A 26,205-nucleotide genomic window follows, 5' to 3' on the forward strand; every position below is an offset into this window, starting at 1 on the left:
AAAAATGCTTAAAGAATTTCTCTAAATTTCTCCCAAATATGAATCCTAGATCATGACAATGGTCTGATATAGAAGACAATATCTGTTTTCTAAAGTAGATGGATCCATTTATCCACCTACCACCAACAGTGAGAATGCCAAGCCATCACATCCCAACACTTAGTTTTTCCGACAACTTAATTTCTGCCAACCTCAGTTGTGTAAGCAACATCTTACCCAGCCTTTAGAGTACTAACTTGTATAGCTCTGTGTTTAATTGTAACTTGTAGGCGGAGGTTCCCTAATTGGCTCTTGATTGAGTAAATAAAGACGGCAGAAGCCAATCGCTGGGCGAAGATATAGAGGCGGGTTTTCTGGGTCCCAGGAGGAAGAGGAGGAGACGACATAGAGAAAGGGCCTTTCAGCCAGGCTGTGGAGAAGATGGACACCATGTAGGCCTGGGGGCTACTCTAATATAGACTAGCTGATGAGTTTAGGACAATAGATTCCAAGCCCAGCAGTTGCAACATCTGGCTGATTTTAAATATTAAGATTGTCTGGTGTTTTCCATCCATGGTGACTCAGGTGAGAGAGAGCTCACAGCCATGGGGTGGTCATTGGCAGTCAGCAGAGCCAGCCACAGGGGTGAATGGTCAGTGTAGAGATCGCCACTCCCGGAAAAGTGTTTGCTAGCCATGGGAGCTAAGAGAGGCCAGGGCAGTCGTTAGAGGCTAGTGAAGAGAGATTGAGAGACCACAGGTGGAGCTCCTGAGAAGGTGCAAGCGTGGATTAAACATGCAACTAGTACCTTTTTTGAGAAATAGCTATGCCTTAGGAACCGTGGTCTTTTTGGCACAGACTCTCAGTGGGACCTGACGGTTGGTGATTTGGCCAATAAATCCTAAGGATCTGCCTATTTCTGAACCCCACAAAGTGCTGGGATTACAACCTTAGTCCACAATCTAGGGATAGAACTCAGGTTCTCAGGTTTGTGTGGCAAGCACTTTACCAACTGGCTTCCATTTCTCCATTTTACAGCTGATATTTTCAATTTCTTATTAGTGTCCTTTTGTTTGTTTTTCAAGACAGGGGTTCTCTGTGTAGCCCTGGCTGTCCTAGGATTCACTCTAAACTAGGATGGCCTTGAATTCAGAGATCTGCCTACTTCTGCCTCCCAAGTGCTACGATTAAAGGCATGTGTCACCAGTATCCAGCTTTTACTAGTGTCTTTTTTTTTTTTTTCGAGATAGGGTTTCTCTGTATAGTTCTGGCTGTCCTGGAACTCACTCTGTAGACCAGGCTGGCCTCGAACTCAGAAATCCCCCTGCCTCTGCCTTCCAAGTGCTGGGATTAAAGGCGTGCCCAGCTACTAGTGTCTTCTAATAAAGGGAAGATATTATTTTTAATCTAGGAAAACCAGCTGTTTTTAAGGTATTTTAACCTTATCAAATTTGATAAGGTTAAATTTATCAAATTTAAGGATAAATTTATTGATTTATCAAAGTTGATATTCACTTAGAATGTTTTACATTTTCTCTTTACCCTAAACCGATATTTCTCTGTGTGATGTGTATGAGTTAGGGAATACAATTCCATTTTTTTTCCCAACTGTCACAGCTGTGACACAGCTGCTGTGACACAACTCTGCCTCTGCCATGTGTCATATGTCTTGCATCTATCTGTAGCCAGTAAAATTTTCTCTTTTACAGGGCATTTGGTGCCTCCCTAAACCAACTCTGAAGTAAAGCTTGCTTCTTGTAGGCACAGCTCTTTCCTCCTTCAGAATGATCTAAGAGACATTCCACGCACCTTAGAATTAAAAAATCCCATTTCCACAGAAACTTTTGGAGGAACATGACATTGTTTACTATAGAGACTAGACACTCCCAAAGTTGGGAGCAAAGCAACAGGAGTCTAGTAGACACCTCTGCCTTCTGTTTCGCTTCCATAGCTAATCCTGAATGGTGGCTGCAGGAAACTAAAGCTAACATCAGAGGTGCTCTTACCCCTAAGGCAGATGGTGGTCATAGCAAAAAAGTGTGTCCTAGTCAAAGCTGATGTTCTCACATGAGGCCAGCGAGAAGGGAGTCTTTTTGCCTTTCCTTGTCAGCACCTCCTAGAGTCAAAGGATACACTAAGGCAGGGGTTCTGAGAACTGAGTTTCCAGAACTCAGTTCCAGTTTCTAAAAGACAAGAGCCCATAAAGGGCACACTGCATTAAGTATGCCACCCATTTCTACTTTCAAAAACCTGTGAAGCTGGGGCACATTCTTTCTGTAGTGTCAGCATTTGGGAAGTAGAGTGGGCTCGGCTTCAATCTTGAGTTTTAGGCCAACTTTGGCTACATGATTTGTCTCAATAAAAACAAAACAGTAACAAGACAAAGCTGAGCTGCAATCCCTCCTCTCCGGCTGCTCTCACTTTCCTCCTATCTGTACACATTGTTCAGACATGCCTTTGAAGGGGAGGGCAATGAAATAATGTACTGTGGCCAATTCAAGAAAATCTCATGTTCATACACAGAAGCGCCTTCACTGAGAACGGCTGGGGCTTTCCACTGGTTTATCAATACACTCTGTAGGAAGACCACAGCTTTTAGTGCACCAGTGGCTACCCACGGACTCTCTGCTCCCTCCTGTGGAACAATCTCCCAGCCTCCATGTAGCCCTGGTTGTCCTCAAACTTTGGGAATTCTTGTTTGCTTCAGCCTCCTGAGTGCTAGGATTACAGTCATGAGCCCTGATGGACAGTTATTTTTAAAGTTAAAAAACAAAACAAAAACTAGAAAAAGAGTAACAAAATTTCAGCAGCTATTATGTAAGTAAGATAAGCTATCATATTATTCCTCTCTGTTTTCATAACTTAAATTTCTCAGAAATAAGAATCAATCTGCTCGGGCTGGAGAGATGGCTCAGCGGTTAAGAGCACTGATTGCTCTTCCAGAGGTCCTGAGTTCAAATCCCAGCAACCACATGGTGGCTCACAACCATCCGTAATGAGATTGGATGCCCTATTCTGGTGTGTCTGAAGACAGCAACAGTGTATTCATAAATAAAATAAATAAATAAATCTTAAAAAAAAAAATCAATCTGCTCCCAAGTAGCCTGTGACCTGGCAGCCCACTACAAGTACAAACACAGAGACACGGCCAAGGCAGGTGAGTCCTACTGTGGCTCAGTCCTCGGTCCTCCAGACACTCAGTGTCTGTGTACACACCTCGCCTGTCATGCTCAGAGCCAGGAAACGCTACTGCACTGCATTAGATTTCTAAAAAGCACAGTAATCCACAAAAGTGAGGCGTCGAATCCTCCTCCTCTACGCCAGGCCACAGGGCCTGAAAGGTAAATCAGAGCTAGTCTCTACTTCAGTGTCTCTAAGAGAGTAAGCACAGCATGGCTACCTCTGCTTGCACAATCTGCAGCAGTGTCTCTGAAGCTCTGCATAACTTACGGCATACAGGCAGAAGACACTTTCAGAGCAGCAATAAGCTTATTTCATCTGAAGGAAACCAAGAACCATTTGCTCATTCACAAAGTTCTCCAAAAGGCCATCCCTATGGGCTTCGTCCTCTCAACAGCCTTACAGAGGGAGGCTTCTAGTGTAGCCTCACTGGTCCTCACCAGCATTTGGTTCCAAGTGCTGGGAAATCTACTGTCTCTCTTGGCTGACCCAAGGAATAAGTCAGAGAGGGCTGGTTCTAGAAGGTCCTGACCAGGCCACCACCATTCAGACCTTTGAGTTCAGGATGATGAGGACTCTGCCCTGCCTCCTATACCGTCTGCCAGACCATCTCTGGTTATCAGAGATAAGACATTACCCTGTTGCCAAATCTCAAGTCCTAGACTCAAGCAGTCCTCCAGCCTGAGGCTTTTGAGTAGCTGCAACCACAGGTACACACTATGCCCAACCCTGCATCTTATTTTGGAACCCCCTCAAAGAACTGTGCAAAGCTTATCTGTTAATTCTGATTACATACCTTTCCTTGTGTGTGTCGGGGGTGGGGTGGGGGTGGAGAAGTGGGAGTGTGGCTGCAAGTGAACTTCTGAATTCAAGGCCAGCCTGATCTACAGAGCAAGTTCTGAGACAACCAGGACTACACAGAGAAACCCTATCTTAGGGAAACAAACAAGAAACCCTTCAGGCTGGCCTAGGTTGTACCACCACCCTTGCCCTCTAGGAGCTACAGTATACCTTTTCTACCTCAGTTTAGGACCCATCAACAGAGAAAAAGAACTCAAGCTTAGGGCCCATGTAGGGAGAGAAAAGACTTCACATTCTTAGAGCTTGTGATCTTGAAGGAGAAATGCAAAATGGGCCTCTTGACAGTGAGAATTAACCACCAGTACTAGATGTGCTGAGAGGACACAGCAGGTGATTCAGCCAGAGGGACAGAGGAACCTTTTCACTGTGGCAGATGGCATTTGAGACAAGTCTTAAAGGAAGGCTTGCCGATCCAGGCAGGGTCAGAACAAAGAAATTCCAAGAAAACCAGGAATCATGCATTGAGAAATTACCAGGATGGACACAGGAAGCACATCAGCTGATACAGATAGCATAGCAGCGGCATAAAAGCTTGGCGAATAAGAATTATGCCAGAGAGTAAAGGGTTCTCAATGCCAGGCCAGTTGCAGGTTACATTTGTTTTTTGGTTGGTTGGTTTTTTTTGGTTTGTTTTGGTTTGGTTTTGGGGTTTATTTGACAGTGTCTCACTCACTATGTAAACCAGGTTGGCCTTAAACTCAGAGATACCTGTTTCTGCCTCCCAGGTCCTGAGATCAAAGGTGTGCAGCAGCACACACAGCTTAGGATTGTGATTCTTGAGTAGAACTGATCAAGTTGATAGAACGGGTGTTCTAAAGGATTTACTTAGGAGACATTGAGTTCCCCAAGTGGAAATGGGCAGCGCCCCCAGAGTACCCCAAGAAAAGCAGTGTGCTAACAGGCCTGTTAAGAGAGATGGAGAATTTAGGATGCTAGGATACAAATGTCTCTTCAGCAGGAACAGTAGCCCTTAGGTTGCCACTGCCATGACAAAGGAGAAGGCTCTAACTTAGCACCAACCATTAGGCCCCGATTTGATGCTGAAGACAAACCTCTAGGGGCTGGAGAGAGGCTCAGGGATTAAGAGCACTTCCCAGCATCCATCCATGTTAGGCAGCTCACAACTGCCTATAACTCTAGTTCCAAGAGATCAATTCCCCTTTCACATACACACACACACACACACACACACACACACACAAATAAAATAAAGTCTAGGGAAAAGAAATATACGTCTAGCAGCCAGCTCTGGGGGTGAGAACAAAGTTAAAGTGGAGTAAAGTAGAGAAGACTAATCGCTGGATGCTGACTCAGTGAGTTACGCAAGCATTGCTATACTGCCTGCTTGCCAAGCATGACGTCACTTGTTTCCTGAACAGAATGACCAGGAGGAACTGCCAACGTGTGATAGGCTGTCGCTCTTACCTGCCTAATGTCATCTATACCTCTGTGTAATGTTGCTTGCTTGTTTGCCCCACCTTGTGGTTTTAAAGGATAAACTGAGGATTTAAAGGATAAACTGAGGATGCAAACTGGACACACGGATGACATTTCCTCTCGTCCATGCTCACTGGTATCAGAGTGCTTTTTCTACAAACATTCTTGCAACAGGGTCACAACCATCATGAAGTTCAGGCCTGTCATAGAGTCCCATGTGCTATGTTTATCAGGAAAAACATAACTCTGTCAGGTGGGCAAGATGACTCTGGGTAATAATTACTTAAAACAGAACACGCTGGTGTACTTAAATAATTCTGGTAATAAATAATATCTTTGCTATGTAAATCTATCTGCCCAAGCTAAGCCAGATCTACAGCCTTCTGTCTCTGTTTAAAGTATTCAAAGTGTAGCCTTGGGCCAGGGCCCAAAAGAGATTTAAGGATGCCAGTATATGTGGAATGCATAAGCCTGAGGTGTATATAAGCCAATGAAATCTTCTGCTGGAAACTGACTGTTATCTGGGCATTAGACCAGTTGATCAGGTGCTTAGGTAAAGAGCTTCCCTTCATCTTTAAGTGTGTGGAGTAATTTCTCACTGAGAAAACATATTATTTCTATTTCATGCCATGCCTTCTCTGACAGGCTTCATCAAGTCCTGAGAGTCAGTGTGTGTACATACAAATCAGTGTCAATAATGCCACACAGACATGTGTGCACGGGTAACTTCATCAGGGTGCTGAGGTAGAAACCCGTGGATATCCAACAACATAAACACTTCTGTGGCTCTCCATGTCGTTAGGAGCTTATAATTGGCCATGAGAAAAACCCAAGTGCCATGTTACTAGAGAATGCCTGGGCAAGGAAATAGGGGCAGTGCTAGTTTAAAGTTTACACTTGTCAAATCTCAGTAAGCACCAATACCCAGAGCCAGTGAGCGCGTGTGCGCGCACACACATACACACACACACACTCCCTTCTCAAGGTTCTGTGAGTCCAGGGCTAATAGCACCTCATATCCCCAGTGCTGTTAACTCATGAGTTCTAGATCAGTCCATGGCCAACACTTACTTCTTAAAAAGCTAAGAGTGGGTCAGCTCACACTACCCTTCCAATGTGTACAGACCACATGGATTGCCCGGTCATACTCCCTCCCTGTGAAAGACTAAGGCAGAGACAGATGGATCCACACACTCACCTGGACAGTCGGCTTCATCACTCTTATCCTCACACGTTGGCCAGCCGTCACACTGCCAGGGAAGGGGTATGCACTGGATGGTACCACCATGACATGCAAACTGCCCAGGGTTGCACCGAAGCTCTGTAGAACAAAGGGTAACAGGCTGTTGAGGAAATGGCACAGAAGCAGAAACATAGAAGGGAAGCGCTCTGTCCACACCACCGTAGCCCTGGGAAAGTAGTCTAGGAGTTGTGTGAGCTGTCCCTCAGCAGGGTCTGAGCATGTTCCCAAAGAAGAGGAAAATAGTTATAACCCTGCATCAGAATATACAGAACATTTAAATGGCATGCCAAAACAAGGTGAAGGACAGAATCATTTCTAGCCAAGGGACTCTGGAATACCTTTCTTAAAAGGGAGAACTTGAACAAGGTTTTCTAGAAAGGTAACACTTTGGTATGTTCTGTGTGGTGTAACAGCAACAACACTGCAAGAAAATAAGAGGGCTCAACAAGGTGATGTGTGAACAGATGGGACCACACAACAAGGGAAACAGCTGTCAGAGGCTGCAGGCTGAGATTCCTCACTTTTATCAGCAGACAAGCTCAGGCAGCCAGGTTACTAAGGCAGTGACATGAGAAGATGTTTCTGAGGAAGGGAAAGTTGGCAGTGGTTTCTGACAAGATAAAAATGCTAAACAAACTCAGCAAAACACAGGCTTCAAGAGAAGCAGCAACACTAGAGCCAAGTGCCAAGCTCCTCCCTTCTGCTGCCTTTCCCTTCATTCTCCCTCATGCCCTTTTCCTTTGTTGACAGGCTCTCGGTCTGTGGCCTAGGCACACAGCAGCACACTGGCATCTATCTCCGGGCTGAGTGTGGAGCCCAGGCTTTGTGAACAGAGGATAAGCACTCTTGATGAGCTTGAGCTTCAGCCCGTTTGACTTTCCATACAGGTTAGATTGTACTTTGATGTTTGAGACATGGTTTCTCATTGGCCTGAAATGGCTGTTTAGGGTAAGGTTAGCAGCAAGCCCCAGCACTGCCTGTTTCTGCCTCCTCAAGCACTCAAGACAGTAACTATGCATCATGGATGCTAGGGATTGAACCCAAACCCTCATGTTTGCACAGAAAACACTTTACTGACTGAGATATCTCCTAAGGCCACAATGCTGTTTTATAGATAATTTTAGTCAAGATTAGGAACTGGACTTAAGGCTTCATCTTTTGACAAAGAATATGAGGAGCAGTGGGGGTGGTTGAATGGGTAAGGTGGCTACTGGCAAGTCTGATGATGAAGTTTGATCCCTGGAACCCACATGGTAGGAGAGAATTGACTCATGCAAGTCATTCCCTGACCTCCAAACACGCACTATGGCATGTGTGCACCCACATACATACATAGACCCCTAACATACAAAAGTTTAAATGTAATAAAGTTTTCCTTTAAAGGTGGGGGGCTGCTAGAGAGATGACCTACTGGTTAGGAGCACTGTCTGTTCTTCTGGAGGTCCTGGGTTTGAGGCCCACATAGAGGCTCACATATGCCTTCACATGTTCTAGAGAATGAATGGATTAAAAGGAGGGTGCACCTCCAGCTAGGATGTAGAATGTACACCACTGTAGTAATTCTGTTTTTTTTTTTAATTTTTATTTTGTGTGTGGGTATATGTCTGTGGATCATAATTTGTATGCAGTGCCCTGGAGGCCAGAAGAGGTCACTGGATCTCTGGAACTGGAGTTATGGATGGTTGTGAGCCACTGTATGGGTACTAGTAGTTGAACTTGGGTCCCCTGCAAGAATAACAAGTGCTTTTAACCACTGCAACATCTCTCCAGCCTGGTGACATTGCTTTTTTAAATTTAAATTTTATTTTATTTAATGAACACAGGTGTTTTGGCTGCATGTATGTCTGTGTACTCCATGCTTGCAAGATGCCTTGTGGAGACCAGAAGGAGGTGCTGACCTCCCTGAAACTGTTGTCAGCTGCCATGCTGGTACTAGGAATCAAACCCAGGGTCTTCTGAAAGAACAGTCAGCACTCTGAACCACTGAGCTACCTCTACAGCCCTCAAATAAAATAAATCTTAAAAATAAAACTGACATGGTACGTGTGGTAGAATAAACAGGTATTTCAAAACATTAATATCCTGGCAAAAGTTCAAGAAGCTCAAGCTGGATGCCCCGTGTGGGGGAAATCAGTGTGGGGGGGGGGAACATCCTCACAGAAGCAGGAGGAGGGGTGATGGGATAGGGGGTTCCTGGGTAGGGGGAAATGGGGAAATGGGATTACATCTGAAATGTAAATAAAATATCCAATAATAATAATAAAAAAAGCTCAAGCTGAACAGAAAAAGTCAGTCAAGATGTGGGACTGAGGAGAGCGAGCCGACTGCCAAGAGAGGACATGGTGTGCAGGTGGGATGTCCCTGTAGAGCATCAGAACCAACAAACACAAAGAAAAAGACCACAAGAAGGGAGCAAGAAGTCAACAAGATGGCTTAGTGGGAAGGAGATAGCCTGCTTCCACAGGTCCCTGTCAACCATACACCAGGAAAGCTGTGAGCATTGGCCCTCTTCCCCTACAATAACAAGAAGAAATTTTCTTTAACAAGCAAAGCTTAAGTGATATGAAGACTAATTCTTCAATTTGATGAAAACCATAACAAATCTAAGCAATCCAATAACCCTTAAACACCAGAAAGAAAATGACCCCAAGTCACACGGCAACTGAATTGGTTAAGAAGTGAGAAAGCCAGGTTTACTTGGACAGGCTGTAGTCCCAGAGGAAAAAATGGCAGGGTTTTTTTGTTTGTTTGTTTTGTTGGTGTTGCTTCTTCTTGTTGTTGTTCTTTTGTTTTGTTTCAAGACTGTCCTGGAACTCATTCTGTAGACCAGGCTAGCCTCTAACTCAAACCAGCTTCTGCCTTCTGAGTGCCAGGTGCTGGGATTAACAGCGTGTGCCACCACTGCCCGCCCACACTTCCTATTAGAAGTGATATAAACTGGAGGGCAAAGGAGCAACAGGTGTTTAATTCTTGAAAGGAAAAAGTCGGTCTTGATTACAGTGATAAATCCCATGACCAAAAGACACTTGGTAAAATGTACCCACACAAAGGTGCACACAATGAACACACTACACACATCGAAACTCCTTGTTCTTTTATGGGTGCTTCCTAGGTAGTAGGCTGGGCCAAGAACAAGCTGAATGTCTCCTTTCCAGCCACTGGCCATCAGAATCTAAATTAAGTAGATAACGAACTCAAGCTTTGCACTTCTGTGTGGCCACAAAGTTGCTGTTGCTGATCTGGGTAAAAAGAGGAAGGATTATGAGGTCTCAGTCCCAAAAGTGATGGGACAAACAAGGCTTTCCCATGACCCAGCAGTGCGCCTACTGTGAATGAACATGCCTGTCCTAGACCAAGGGGAATTGGAGAGAGGAAGCACAGGTCTGTTCACAGATGCAGTGTGGACACCAATAAGAGTATTCTCAACTTGGTTATTGTTTAGAAAGAAGAGATTCCTGGACTGCTATACCTCTATGTCCTAGTGACTGGGGTCCAAGAGCTAGCAGCTTCTCTGTCCACCAGTGTTATTAGGAAGTCCTTAAGCAAAGGCAGTAAGACCAGGACCAAAGCACCTTGCTACTCTACACTCCTGCAACATAAACACAGACATATTGCTCCAAGAAAGATGAGGAGGCTGCAAATAAGCTAAACATTTTAGCTAAGAGAATGATGAGAAAAGCCAAAGGAAGATACCAGGAGTAGACTGCCAAGAGACATAAAGGCTATCCTTCCTGAGAGCTTCTGCTTCTGAAGAGTTAATTTATAATTCTGTATGTATCTGTTTATCTGTGTGTGGGTATGTAAACACGATCCAAGTAACCCAGAAGGCCTGCCAGAAGCACCACAACTCCTGGCACTATAGGCAGTTGGGCACTGCTTACTGTGGGTGCTGGGAATTAAACTCTGGTCTTTCGCAAGAGCAACGCATGTTCTTAACCTCTTAGCCTTCTCTCTAATTGGTGACTGTCTACTTCTAAGTCTGAGTCCAGTCAAAGATAAGTGTTTAGAAGTAAGAAGTTGGGTATAGTGGCTCAGACCTTTAATCTTACCACTTGGGAGGCAGAGGCAAGCAAATTTCTGTCAGTTTGAGGCCAGCCTGGTTCACATAGTAAGTTCCAGGATATCTAGAGGTACATAGTGAGACCCCATCTCAGAAAACAACTACCCCCAAACAAACAAAAGTGCAATAAATTATCAGACCTTGGTGGGAGGAGGCTTCTCAACTCTTATGTCTTAACTATGTGTACTTTATTATAAGATAACTGTACCACAATAAAAGGCTGTTTTAAAGATTGCTATAAAACAGATTTCAGTTTATATAATCAGGAAACAAGAACCAAGGAGAAGGCACTGATGTTGCAGCTAACAGTCCAGTGTCATAATGCTCTTCTTAAGGGAGATCAGGAAGATCAGTCACTTCCTCTAAGTCTGGATGTCTCACCTGGACAAGCTGAGCTTGGCTCACAATTCCTACCACAGCTCCAGAGCAGGGATCAGGTTCACAGTCACAGTGCCAGGGCTGACTGCCTGCTGAAGACTATTTATTTAATGAGGAGTTAATAACAAGAGAGTCTCTTCTGGCCTCGAGTCTCTATCCCTAAGCATTTAAGTACCTAAAATATCCCACTTTTCCCAAGCCATTCTAGGTACTCCAGACTTTTCTGGTTAAAAAACGAATTCCTAAACTAAAATCAGAAAAAGAAAAGCAATATATAAATAAATAAGCAAAGAACTTTGGGAAATGGTCTTCCCGTGAGGTTTCCTTTCCCAACATCCCTATTGTTTCCTTTAAAAGCAAATGTTTTGAGGTCAGCATGCCTGCTCTGATAAATGGCCCCTTATTTCCACACACGCAGCTTTATTTTCTGCTCACTATGTAGAACTTGGGGGTGAGGGAGGCTGTTTTCTCACTTTTGCATGTAAATTCCTTGTAGCAAAGGATCCTGAGGCTCCAAGCCTCTAATTGGAAACTGCCTGTGTAGACTGTTAACTGCCTGTCACAGAATAGGTGACTGTCAGACACTGGAAGTTCTGCTGAAGCATGGCCACTTCAAGCTGTGCGTGTACCTGAGGCAGGATGAAAACCAGGGAAGGTAGAGACCCTTAATACTGGTGCTTCCTTCTCTGGGTCAGAGAAAAGGGCCTCTTCCTCCTACAATTTGGCTAAAACTGCTCCTTTAAACCTTTATTTAAAGAAAAAAAAAAAGTTGTGGGCAGCAGATAGCTCTCAGTCGTTTGTTTTCCTCATCCTGAACATACCTGGCCTCCCTTCTCTGGCTTAATTGGACATTAGGTTTCAAAACACACCCTCTTCTTAGAACCCTTCCCTCACCTCCACTGTGGGGTCTGTTGGATCTCTTAGCCTAATCTTTCAGTAAGTAGGCTTGTGTACTTGTCTCCTTAAGCAAGCATTAGCACACTCTTAGAGTTGGACACACATTCCCACCTCTGCTGCATTAACTCCAAGTATCTGATGAACTGTGTTACTCAAACACCTTCCTATATAAGCATTTGTGGATGACCAAGTATTAAGAAGGTTCCTTCCTGATCCCCTCCTGAGGGGCAGGGGCTGAGCTGGGAGCACTTGAAGAGGTGAGTCCCTCATTAACATGGGAATCTTCCCTTCTAACAACAATGTAAGGAGTGTCTGGTTTTAGCCAGGAGAGTGGGCCACTGAAGCATTCGAGTGAACTCCAGCATTTGGAGTCTGCATCACTCACAATGATGGGTGCTGACTCCACAGGGCCTAGCTAGATATCAGCTGAATGTCAATAGTTCCTTTCCCTTCTCTCTCAAGATCCTCTCTGTCTCCAAAAGGCAACTAGTATGAATTTCTGCCACCGAGGAAGCTGCTTTACATTTACATTTACACCTGCTTTACATTTGGGTCTGCAAAAGCTGGGTACCCAGGCCTTAAGACTCTCTCCTTGATAGACATGAGTGAGGCAGGTCAGTTCTTCCTAGCCAAAGACAGAACAGCTGTCAAGTTTATTGCCCTCATGATACAAGTGTGGTGCCACAACCACACAACAGGAAGTCCCACTGCACCAACAGTTTTCTGACAGCATCACATACCTCTTAACATGGTTTTGTTTGTTTGTTTGTTTTGTTTTCAGACAGGGTTCCTCTGTGTAGCTCTGGCAGTCCTGGAACCCACTCTGTAGACCAGGCTGGCCTTGAACTCAGAAATCCGCCTGCCTCTGCCTCCCAAGTGCTGGGCTTAAAGGCGTGTACCACCACCACCAGGCCCCTTAGCACGTTTTAACCCAAGGCCTCTTTCTATGCTAAAATTACTGAGGAGTCACACAGTGTTTGCTATGTGGCTTACAACTATCAGTATATTGTGTTGCTTATTAAAGCAGAAAAAGACCTTCACAAGAACCCAAGCACATGCCCCACGTATTAAATAGATTTCCAATAAACACCTGTTATGTATGGCTATGAAGTGTCTCCCCCAAAAGCACAAGTGTTAGAGGCTTGATCCTCAGCTGATGGGCTCTGAGAAATGATTAAATCACAAGGTTTCTAACCCCATCACCAGGTTTAACTGATGAGCTCCCAGCAGAATGAGTTATTGGGTGGGGCTAGTTAGAGTAAATAATTCGCCGGGAAGGGTGTGACCTCTTCACCCTTTCTTCTTTCTCTCTGCTTCCTGGTGATCACAAGGTGAGCATCCTCCTTTATTACATGCTGATACCTGCATGGTACTCTGCCTTGCTTCTAAGCCACAGCAGCAGAGCCACCAGATATCAGGCCAGAGCCTCTGAAAACCTGAGCCTTTCTCCATTCTGAGTTATTTTTCCATTGGTATGAAGAGACACCATGACCAAGGCAATATATAGGAGAGCACTGACGGGGCTTTCAGTTCATGGCCACCATGGTGGGGAGGGAGCATGGTAGCAGGCGCGGCACTGGAGCCGTAGCTGAGAGTTTACATACTGATCCACAACCACGAAGGGGCGGGGGCTAATTGGGAATAGTGTGGGTTTTGAAACCTCAAAGCCCTCCCCCAGTGAAACACCTCCTCCAAGGCCACACTTTCTATACAGTCCCACCGACTGGAACTGGCTGCAATCAAACACACGAGTCTATGTTGGAGACCATTCTCATTAACATCATCACACATCCTTTTAACCAAAGCTAAACCTTTTCTCCTTTAAGTTGATTTCCTGAGGAATTTTGTCATGACAAAAAGCTGATTACTGCATTATTCCATGGGAAATGACTGTCTTTTCAGCAACTGGTGCTTAAGTGTGACAATATAGTCATCTGAAAGGGAAGCTGGCCCTCACTCAATACATACAAAAACTAACTCAAAGCTGAAGTGGAAATTTTAAGGGTTCTTTGAAAAGTCAGTTGTGTTGGATGGTGTTTTGCTGGGGCAACCATGAAGGAACGTTTGGCTAAAGTGGACACAGGTGAAAGACTAAGGCAGACTCATGAAGGAACGTTTAGCTGAAGCAGACATAGGTGAAAGAATGTTCTGCTAAAGTAAGCACGTGAAAGGACATGTGATGAAGGATTCTTTGCTAACAACACACATGTATTGGTCCACCTTATATAGTTGAGCTGCATTTGTCGGGGATTCCATAGAGAGAAATGCACCAAAAACCTTCTGGTGATGTGCTGCAGTTTCTTCTTCATGTTTCAGCAGACTAGGGCTGATTGGCAGTGTGATGTAGGCTGAGGCAAGATCCGTGGAGGACATGTGATGTTTGGAAGGAATAAATAGAACATGAGGGGCAGTGATGGAGACAGAGCTAGGCTTGCTTATAGAGCTAGCTATACAACGCTTGTGGGTCTCGCTTGTCTTTACTGGCCTTTGCTTCACTGAGAGAGGCACAGCCAAGAACACTTCTGGCATTCTTCCTGGTCCCTCCTGTTGATTTGTGCAGAGTGCTGAGGCCGGGCTGTCTCTGCTAGGTTGTGTCACCACTGTTGCTAACCCGACTCTACCGAACTGGACTGCGGCTGTATCTGTGAAGTGTTTGTGAGTGGATCAAGCTGCTGATGCCTGCTAACCTGTGAACTGAACTGCCGATTTCCAGACAACACAGACAGGAGGTGCCCCAAAGAATCTTTCTAAACAGGTCCACTTCCCCCTTATCCATTCTTTCCCACTACCTCTGGTGGGTGGTGGGCTAAAAGGGAGGTTAGAGCATTTAAGAGACATCATTAAAAATAGGTTTTGAAAAAATTAAAGTTACCACAAAGTGGATCAAAGACTTCTACCATAAGTGCTAAAACTATAAAATACCTAGAAAATAGGGGACCCATCCTAATGTGAGACCAACAGCACAGTCGGCAAAAGAATAAACAGGTAATGGTAACTTCACAGAGTTTTGTGGATCTCAGAACGTGATCCAAGATCAGAAAAATAACCCACTAAATGGAACAAAATAAACTCAGTATCACATAAGGCACTAATATTCAGAATATATAAAGAATTCCTATAATAATGTAAAAACCCAACTGCCCAACTCAAAACTAAAAGAATCATGTGGCTATTTCTCCAAAGAAATATAAATAATTGCCTTTAATCTCAGCATTTGAGATTAAGAGGCAGGTGGATCTTTGTAAGTTCAAAGCCAGCCTGGTCTATACAGTGAGTTCTAGGACAGCCAAGGCTACCCAGAGAAACCCTGTCTTGAAAAACCAAAACAAGGGCTGAAGAGATGGCTCAGCAGTTAAGAGCACTGCTCTTCCAGAGGTCCCGAGTTCAATTCCCAGCAACCACATGGTGGCTCACAACCATCTGTAATGGGATCTGATGCCCTCTTCTGGTGTGTCTGAAGACAGCTACAGTGTAGTGTACTCATATACATTAAAAAAAAAAAAAACTAAATAAATCTTTAAAAAAAAGAAAACAAAAAACAAAAAGAAAGATATATGATTCACCAATAGACGTGAAAAACTGCTCAGCAATATTAGTCATCTGAGAAACACAAGCCAAACTACAGTGAGACAGGGCCTCATAATCAGGAGAACAGCTATTTCTTAAGGTGAAAATCCTGACAAGGGGGTGGAGACTGAGCCTTAGACTACTACTGCAGTAGTGGGAGATGACTCAGCATCTGTGGAACATAGAATTAACATATCAACTAGCAATTTCACTCAGACATATACTCAAGAGAACTGAGGCAGAGACTCTAACAGGTAGTTGTGTACCAAAGTCCACATCAGCACTTACTATGGAAGCAACATATCTATATCATCAGCTGAAGGATGGAGAGAAAGTGTGGTATATTCATTCAGCAGAATATTATTAGTTGGTTAAAATAACTTAAATGTGTTACAATGTGGATGAACCTGAAAATATGCTAAGTCAAAGAAGCAAATCACAAAAGACCACAGTATGATTCCACTTACATAAATTGTCCAGAACACAGAAACCCACAGAGACAGAGCTGACTAGTGGTTGCTAGAGGAAAGGGGAGAAGGAGCAGTTGTTATTTAATGGCACACAGTCTCTGATGGGTATAATGAAAATACTCCAGGAATATGTAGTGATGGCAGCTATATAATAATGACTGTACTATATGCCACTGAGCCACAAGCTTAAGACAGTTAAGGGGCTGAAAAGATGGCTTAGTGTATAAAGCACCTGCCACATAAGCATGGAGGACCTACCTGAGTTCAAGTCCCTAGAACCTAGTATCGTGTTTCTGTAACCCCAGGGCTCCTATAGCAAAACAAGAGGCAGGCAGAGATATGAGACTCCCTGGAAGTTAGGCAGGTACAATGGAGATCCTATCTCAAACAAGGTGGAAGGCTAGGACAGATACCTAGGTGGTCCTCTGACCTGCACATGTATGTCAATACTCACACAAACTGCACAGTCACACACATAGACACATGCAGAACAAAACCAGGGCTCCACAGAGAAACCCTGTCTTGAAAAACAAAAAAACAAAAAACAAAAAACAAAACAAAACAAAAAAAAGGGCGAGAATGTAGCTCAGGGCAGAGTATTTCCCAGAATTTACAAGGAAGGCCCCTGGCTTTAATCCTCAGGACAGCAAAAGTGAAAATCATTAAAATGATAAATGTCATGTGATGTATATTGTACCACATTTTTTAAGTCTTTCTCCAGCACTTACCTCATTAACTTCAAGAATAATGACATTGTATCATGGAGGCTCCAGAAACACTAATGTGTTCATGTGGTAAGATGGGTGGCAGACAGTACTATGAAGTGAGTAATTTTCCTTCTGGATTCTGTCAGTTAGGGGTATCATAGTAGCTGGCCCCTAGGTAGTTGAAGAGGTACTGCTAATACATTGTGCTGTGGGTGCAAACTGAGAGTTTGTAGTTTGTGTCTGTATGAATTTCTAGGTCTTAGTGATAAGATTCTTTTTCTAGAATCACTTTCTCTGACAGCAAGATTTGGCCTCATTTTAAATTATATAAATTGAGCTGTCTCAAATGTCTGTAGGAAATTTAGAATACTTTCTAAATCATTTGAAATTAATTTCTCTTCAACATTTGCCCACAAAGGACAAAGACGGAGCACTAGTACAAGTACAAGTCACACTCACATCACAAGGATGTATGTCACTTTTCAGCAAAGACATGCTGAGAAGGCTACCTCCTCCCACCATCCACCTGAGTGCCCCCAAACAATGACAACATGTGGAGAAGTGCTCATGCACAGCCATAAATGTGAGAGTTCTCTGCAAGTCTGTCATTTGCCCATCATCCTGCTCTAGACTGAGCTAGCAGCTGTGTCCTAGCAGGCTTTGCAACGGCTCTCAATCTGTACCAGAAGTTTCTAGGAAAAAAAAAAAAAGGTATTTTTTTTCCAGGACCACACTCCAAACCAGCAGCAGAGCAGAAAGGATCTGAAAGGATATCTGGGGGGACTTCTTTTCCATTTGGCCACACTATTCTAGTTTTTCCTGTGGACATCATCAAGAGACACAAACCATTGTTAACAATAGATAACACATAAAATAGACCCCATTCTAAGTTAAGAGTGAAGAAGGGCCCAAACAAGGCCTGAGACAGGCCAGTATCTAAGCCTCCAGCGACACTGCCTAGGGCAATTCTACAATCAGCAGAGCAGCCTAGACAAGAGCCAATCAGTAGGAAAAGGCACAATAAAGAAGGAGTGCCCATCCATGTGCAGCACAGAGGGATTGAGCCTGGCTGTTTTTCATAAAATATGGTCTGGCTTCAAGAAGGACTGCAGCTGCCAATGAAGGGAAAAATGTATCAGAGTGCTTGTCCAACACATGGCAGGGAAGACAGAGTCAGGAAGGGAGGACAACCATGACCAGACCTTTGTGATGTTTACAAAAGTTCCCACGACCTTCAAAAGTACCATTTGTGCTTTCATGAGAGCCCAGGGACATTTACACCCTTGCCACAAGAATCCCACCATCTTCTTGGGCCTGGTTTGGCAGTCTCTGCAACTCCAAAACCCTGTAGCTCCTTTCTGGTTACTGCCACGTGCAACTACCTGGCTCTTATAGCTTCCTGGGATGGTATATGAGATCAATATAGAAAGAGGCACCAGAAACCCATCTAAGACTAGCTTCTGCTCCAGACTACATGGCAATGACCACATCTTGTTAGGCCACACTCCTTGTTCTGAGATGCATGGAGGTGGCCATTCCTGGCAATCCTGAGGGCTGAGAAGAACTCACTCAAGCACTGCTTGTTACTCAAGTCCCAAGTGTTCTGCTGCTAACAATAACCTTGAAGAGCTGAATACTCTGAAAAGGTCATCTAAGCAAAGGGGACCCAGAGCCCAGGGCTTTGCAAGCATAGCTCGCTGCTGGGTCTCTCCAGTAGAGCCCTGGTTAGGGTAGCCAGTACCTAACTGAACCTGAAGCGGAATACATGCAGAGGCCATCTGGCCAGGTATCTTAGTGACTTTTCTATTGCTATGAAGAGATACATGACCAAGGCAGCTTACAGAAGAGCTTAATGGAGGCTCACAGTGTGGGTTACTTCTGATCATCAGGGTGGGGATCCTTGCCAGCAGGCAGGCAGGAATGGTGCTGCTGGACAGTAGCTGAGAGTTTGCATGTTGAAACCACATAGGAGGCAGTGGCAGTTTCTGAAACCTCAATGCCTACCCCAGGAACACATCTTTCCAACAAGGCCACACCTCCCAGTCATTCCTACAACAGCTCTACCAACTGAAAACAAGCATTCAAATATGTGAGTCTATAAGGGCCATTCTCATTCAAACCACCACAGCTACAGAGCTGAGTTTGAGGCTACATGAGACACTGTCTCAAGAAAACTTAACTTTAGGACTGGCAGGCTGGCTTAGTGGGTAAAGGTATGCATGTGCATGTGCACACACACGGGCACGCGCGCACACACACACACAAACATGTAAATGTAATAAAAACAAGAAGACTAAGCTTTGCTCCCCTATATATAGTAAACAGCCTCCTACAGAACTTAAGTACCATCCCTATTTAGAGAAAAAGAGATGGGGGTCTCCACATGCTTCTGACGACCAACGTTCCAAATGGAAGGTAGACAAATTCAAGATATGGAAAGATGCCAAAGTCCTATAGGTAAGTTTTTGTTGTTGAGATAGAGGTTTTGGCTTTGTAGCCCAGGCTAACGGTTAACAGAATTCTCCTTTCTCCCTGTAAGTGGAGGGTGGAAGTCAGGACCTTATACATACACATTAGACAAGCATTCTACCACTGAGCTACACTCCAGCCCCAACGGCAATTCTAAATTAAACAAAGCAACTCCTGAAGCAAAGGCAGACTGAAATTCTGAGACATACAAAAAGATGATCTAAGGCCAAGCAACAATGGACAGCTTTACTCCACTTCCTCTAAATCTAAACAATATCATGTTCTGATTTCTGCTGAGTGTTCTATATAGCCTAAAAGCACCATTTCATATACTCCTTGGGAATCGCCAGTCAAGCACAAGACCAACACACCAGAAACTATCTGAAAAGGAATGTTAGTTATCATTTATGATTATCTAGGCTGTGCACCCGGAGTGCTTAACAGAGTGTGGGATGCTCAGACATGATGTGGAGGCAGAGGGACAAAGACAGAAGCAGCCCCAATACAGACTATAGGGCAAATGAGGAGGAATGTGCTCAGTTCCTGACAGGCTGAGTGTGGAAATTCCTGAAGGGTAGTGCTGGGCACAGCAGCACAAGGGAACAGTAAGGAAAGATAGGATTATGGTGATGGTGATTCGGGGGAAAACGTGGGGGCTGAGACTCAAGGTGAAAAGGTACAAGACAAGACAGAGGCAAATGTCTCCACTAGAGCAGCACACATCAAAGTGTTAATGTCAGGCTACCTAGACTCCAAATACTTGCTCTACTTTACAAGGTGAAGCTCTGGAGCTATGTAACCTTGGCCAAGAAATGTATTCTAAGACTCTGCTGGTCTATAAAACAGGGTTAAATTCTACCTCACACGGCATCTGTGAAATAGAAACATGTAACAGCATTTAGCCACAGTTTTCTGTCTTTTTTGTGTGTGTGTATTCTAATCATCTTTATAGTTACTTTCTGGGTTTTTTGTTTGTTTGTTTGTTTTTTGTTTTTGAGACAGGGTTTCTCTGTACAGCCCAGGCTGTCCTGGAACTTACTCTGTAGACCAGGCTGGCCTCGGACTCAGAGATCCGCCTGCCTCTGCCTCCCAAGTGCTGGGATTAAAGACGTGCACCACCACCGCCCGGCTGTTTGTTTTGTTTTAAATCATGTTTTACCTTTGGTTACAGGACCTATTTCCTTTTAAAATACCTTTTCTTAAGCATGGTTTGCAAGTAAAAAATATAAATAAGGCCACCCAGAACCCCCTCTGACAGGCGATCTGAATTCTTGTTTAGGCTGCGAGGCTAAGCACTGCAAGGGAATATAAATAAAAGATAAAAGTATCTATCTGGGTTCCCTGAGGGACAAGCCTGACTGCATAGGGGTTGATGTCAAAAGTATCCCCTCTCTAGGAAAAAGACTTTGGGATGGGTATGGCCCTCATGCCTCACTGGACAACGACAGGGGGACTGGAGCCATTACAAGGTCCCTTTCAATTACTGGAGGTCAGGCCTCTATCCCCGCCTTTGCAAAATTAGAATTGCCACAGCCTTTCTATACTTAGAGAAGGGAGGAGATGTCAGGGGCAGCCCTGCTTACACACTGTAGGCCTAAAATCAGCCATAGGCCTAAAATCAGTAATAGGCCTGTCATACACGTATACTAATACCAAGTCTTGGGTCTCTGTGGAAAAATATTGAAACAGAGGGCTATAAGCTATTATAAACAGGCAACTTTTGTGGAAATTTACTAGCCTGAGTAGTCATAGACCTTGTAAACAGGTGGCCTTGGTGGATAATACTAACTTAGATAAGGACAAGCGAATCATAGGCCGATTCATAGTAACCTGTCCCCTGAACCTTCACCCAACCGATACCCTGTTCTGAAAGATATCTGTACTCCCCCTGAACACCCATGCTCCAGTGTCATCCCCTTCCCCATGTCCTGCCTTTTTGTGTTTATAACCCATGTGTGAATAAGTAAAAATTATGATTTGATTTAAAATATATATATATATTATATATCTCCCCCTGAACACCCACGCTCCGGTGTCATCCCCTTCCCCATATCCTGCCTTTTTGTGTTTATAACCCATGTGTGAATAAGTAAAAATTATGATTTGATTTAAAATATATACATATGTATGTATATGTATATATATGTATATATATGTAAATAAATAACAAGACAAAACTCTTGCTACACAAGTTTGACATCCCTGGAATATGTGGGGGAAAAAAAACACCGCAAAGAGTAGTTTGCATCTGTAATCCCAGCAATCTCAGGAGAGATAGGGGACAGAGAAAAGAGAAGCACATAAGAAACTCTGGAAAAAACAAGGAGAGACTCTCCCTCAAAAACAAAGTAGAAGAGGCTTCACTAGTCTCAAGGTCAGCCTGGTCTACAGAATGAGTTCCATGCCTCCTAGGCTATACAGGAAGACCCTGTCTCAAACACAAAACAAGGTAGGAGAGGAGAGAGAACTGCTTCCCCAAAACTGATCTCCACACAAAGATTGTTTAAATGCCCTCAGCAATCTCTATGTGTGCACATTTGCATGTGCACACATGCGTATGTACTTGTGCAAAGGTCAGAAATCAATGTCAGGTGTTTGGTTCAATTGTTCTCACTTTTTTTTTTTAAAGACAGAGACCCTTGCTCACCAATTCAGCAAGCTGAGCAGGCAAGTGAGCTCCAAGACCTCTCTTCACTTCTCACAGCTGTTCTTCCCAATCTTGAATGTGCTTGCTAGGGATCAAACTCAGGTCCACAAACTTGCTTAGCAGCCAGCATTTTACCAATTGAGCCATTTCCCCAGGCCTAAAAATGCTTGTTTTCAGTGACGGTCTCAGTCACTACATAGCCTGGGCTGTAGTGACTCCCAGCCATTTGGAACTCATGAGCTTCCCTGACTCTTCTGAGTGCTGTTAGGTAAAATACCCTTTTCTGACCCTTTACTTTCACAGAAATGTCTTCAGAGATAATATAACAACATGGCTCCAAATACACAAAGTCTACATAAAAGGTGGTTAAAATTATGAGCAAGCCTCCCAAGCTTGTGGAAATGCATACAATGCAGGTGTTCCTTTGAACACAAAGACACTGGTGAGATCATAGGCCAAAGCCACTGATGAACTACCCTGAGCTGGCCACTGAGGCCAAAAGAACTGTAACGCATTAGTGCCCACCCTTTGGAAACTATGGACACTGAAGGGTCTTGACCCAATGACAAGGTACCTATATTTAGGCAGGAGGACTCTACACTCCTCAGCTACCCAGTGCTGTCACCTGGTTTTGGAATTGTGATGCAGGAGGCAAAGCATGTCATCAACACACTGGTCCAGAATATCCTCCTGTTTCTGCTTCTGATTAAAATCTAAATGATACCCTCTACTGATCTCCAGAGACACCTGTATACAGACACACATTAAACAAAAGTAAATATTAAAAACAAACAATAACAACATACAAACAAAAGAAGAAAAGGGGCTGGGTGTGGCAGCTTGTGCTTACTTGGGAGGTTAAAGCAAGAGAATCACCATGGGTTCAAGTCCTGCCTATCTATGGTATGCAGTAAATTCTAGGACATTGGGCTGCAAAGTAAGACCTTATTTCAAACAAAAAATAAAAAATAAAAAAATAAAAAAACAGTTGGTAAAAAGCATACCATGCAAGGACTTGAGTTCAATCCCCAGAAACCACTTTTTAAAAATCAGTTGTGGGGCTGGAGAGATGGCTCAGCAGTTAACAGCACTGACTGCTCTTCCAAGGGTCCTGAGTTCAATTCCCAGCAACCACATGGTGGCTCACAAGTATCTGTAATGGGACCCAATGCCCTCTTCTGTTGTGTCTGAAGACAGCTACAGTATGGTCATATAAACAAAATAATAAAATAAATCTTAAAACAAAACAAGCAAGCAAAAACAGTTGTGGCTAACTGGGCATTGTGATGCATATCTTTAAATCCCAGCACTTGGGAGACAGGGACAGGCAGATAGATCTCTGTAAGTTCTCAGCCAGCCTGGTCTACAGATTGAGTTTTAGGATAGCCACGGCTACACAGAGAAACCCTGTCTAGAAGCAACAAACAAACCCAGCTGTGGTAATGTGAGCTTGTAACCCCAGTCCAGGAGAGGGAGCAGAAGTGAATACCTGGCTGGCCTAAGGGGGTCCCAGGCCAATAAAAAACTCACAAAACCAGTTTGGTGCTGTGGAATTGGCTCAGTCAAAAAACAACTTTTGGTGCACACATGAAGATCTGAGTTTGGTCCCAGAATCTATTTAAGAACTGGTGTGGCAGCATGTGCCTAATCCTAGCACTGGGAAAGTGAAGACAGGACTGTATGGGGCTTGCTGGCCAGCCAATCTAACCAAGTCCACGTGCTAAGAATACTGTGAAACCTTGCTCAAAAACCAAGATGGAGAGTGAATGGAAGGATAGTCAATGTCAATCTCTAGTTTTCACACCCGCACACATGTGCACATGTACCCATATCCACAGATATGCATAGGAACCCAAACATATACACCATCAGGTGGTGGTGCCTAAGGAGTGACAGCTGAGCTTGATCCTTGGCTTCCATATTCATCTGTTCACACCCCCACACACCCTCCCCACACTCTCCCACACGTATGGACAGGATCTCCTAAAGTCCCTTCAGGGAACAAGAGCACGCAGGACCCACGAGAGTCCACTCTCAAGCCAGCTAACTTGTCCCACACTCAGCCTTGTCCTGCTCAACAGGAAGCAGCCCCCCAGCTGATGGAGTCAGACAAACTGAGTGAAATGGCTGACATCAGCAAACAGAAGTCAGCCTATGCAGAAAGCAACAGAGAAGGAGCAAGGAGTGTGGAGAAGCAGCTCAGGGTAACTGAAGTAACAGCTTCACTGGGCAGAAGAGGGACAGAAACGAAGAGGAAGAGTGCAGCTTCACATCAAGCCAGCTCACATAGTCCAGATGCCAAGCCACACCCCCTTTCTCTGGGACACCCCCCAACCCTAAACTGGGTGGCTGGTAAGCTTTAGGAAGGATCCACACAGGTAAGAAGCCCTTGCTCTTTGTCTCTCAGTATAGCTAATACCCAGGAACAAGATTCACCAAACATGAAGCCCAACCAGATGGTTCTGCCTCCTCCCTCATCCTCCTTGCCACCTCCATTAGAGCAGCTGCAAGGCAAAATGGCTAAAGGAACTACTGTCTTTTATGTTATAAAACCACAAATAGCCATTTTAGTATGTGTACATATATACATACACACACACATACATACATACATACATACATACATACATACATACATACATACACATTTTACTTTATATGCATTTGTGTTTTGCCTGCATGGATGTCTTAAAGTATCAGAGCCCTGAAACTGGAATTACAGACAGGTGTGAGCTGCCATGTGATTGCTGGGAATTGAACCTGGGTCCTCTAGAAGAACAGCCAGTACTGCTAGGCCATCTTTCTAACCCCTCAAAAACTGGCTTCTAAGTGCCCAATCTGTGCCTGTCTAGGCACAGGAGACACACAAAGTGTGTCAATGAGTAAAACCTGTCACTGTGAATGACCCTTGCACTGTGAGAAGTGCAGCGACTGCAAATTTGCTCTTATTTACAGACACTAGCGCCAAATGTTTAGAAGTGGGTGTCTAGCCTGGAGTAACCACAGAAAGTAAAAGGGGCGTGGCCCTAGGGAGGGGGACAGTAAGACCCAGGTACCATGAAGGGAAAATGGAAAAAGAAGTGGAGGGGCTTTATCAGGGAGAAGGAAAGGGCAGGCAATACAGAGGGAGGAAGGATAAAGAAGAGCAAGGGTAAACTGGAGGCAGAGGCAGTGGTGGGTCTGTGTGAACTTGAGGCCAGCCTGGACTACAGAGTGAGCTCCAGGACAGCCAGGAAACCAGGACTGTAGAGAGACCCTGTCTTAAAAAAAAAGAAAAAAAGAAAAAAAAAAAGAAAGGAAAAAGACATGTTTTGTGTTTTTTCTGGTCTACAGAGTGAGTTCCAGGACAGCCAGGGCTACACAGAGAAACCCTGTCTCGGAAAAAAAAGCAATTGTGTGTGTATTATATAAACCAAATGAGTTTATAGTACTTGGAGTAGTAATGCTCCTCCCAAGAGCCATAGACTAACCAAAACCTTAGATCAGGCATGTGAAACCTCCCTTCAAATGGTTGGTTAGGGGAGTCTCAGTTGACTTCCAAAACAATGCAGGGTATTGCTGTTCCCCTTGGCTGCCTCCCAGAACTTCAAAGTTAAGCCCCATACATTCTGCATGCATAAGGTAAAAACCTGAGCTGGACCTGACCTTGAGGCCGCCTCCCTGAGGACTAGCTAATAGCCAAAGGTGTTATGAGAGCTGCCAAGGGAGAAAAGTAATCAACAGTCTTCCCTAGCTGTGAACACTGTAGAACACAGCAGTGACCTGCATGGCTAGGTAGCCCAAGGGTGCAATAGTGGCACTTGTGTCTTGGACGTAACCAACAGCAGTTTAACTGGACTGAAGGAACTGATGTCAACCATGCAGAGAACGACCGAGTAAGGGGTGTCCATCCCCAGTGATGCACGACTCCTACAACTAAGGCTTAGGGAATGCAGAAGAGGCCATAGACTCTAAAGGGGTGAGAGTAGAGCAGAAAAACTGTAAGAGGCAGAGAACCAGGATAGTCACTGCAAGATAGTAGCTTCTATGACAGGGAGCTGTATCCTTGTTTGAGCAAATGCACAAAGACTAACAATTGACATCCAGTGTGGATGAGGTTAAGTCTCACAAGGCCCCATACCTAGAGGAGGAGCTACAAGCAAATAATGGTTGTTAAGAGAAGAAAAACCATTCTTTTCCAGGGGATAAGATCCCTGATAAGCTATTCAATTGCAAACAGTCAACACACAGACATATATAAATGGCAACACTAAATGACTCAGCAGGTTGTATTCATGTATACGTATGTACATGCAATATATGAAATAATA

General features: G+C 44.3%; 1 protein-coding gene across 2 annotated transcripts in view; it reads right to left on the reverse strand.

Annotated features, from left to right (window-relative positions):
* The window catches only part of Dgcr2 (DiGeorge syndrome critical region gene 2), a 58,574-nt gene that overhangs the window by 27,493 nt on the left and 4,876 nt on the right, over positions 1-26,205 (reverse strand). For both annotated transcript variants that reach the window (XM_028770474.1, XM_028770473.1), the window contains exon 2: positions 6,656-6,778. In XM_028770474.1, coding sequence (XP_028626307.1) covers positions 6,656-6,778 — 123 coding nt within the window. The remainder of the gene's footprint in view (positions 1-6,655; positions 6,779-26,205) is intronic.

This window comes from Grammomys surdaster, unplaced genomic scaffold (genome assembly GCF_004785775.1).
Source record: "Grammomys surdaster isolate TR1022 unplaced genomic scaffold, NIH_TR_1.0 202, whole genome shotgun sequence".
Classification (NCBI taxonomy): Eukaryota; Metazoa; Chordata; class Mammalia; order Rodentia; family Muridae; genus Grammomys; species Grammomys surdaster.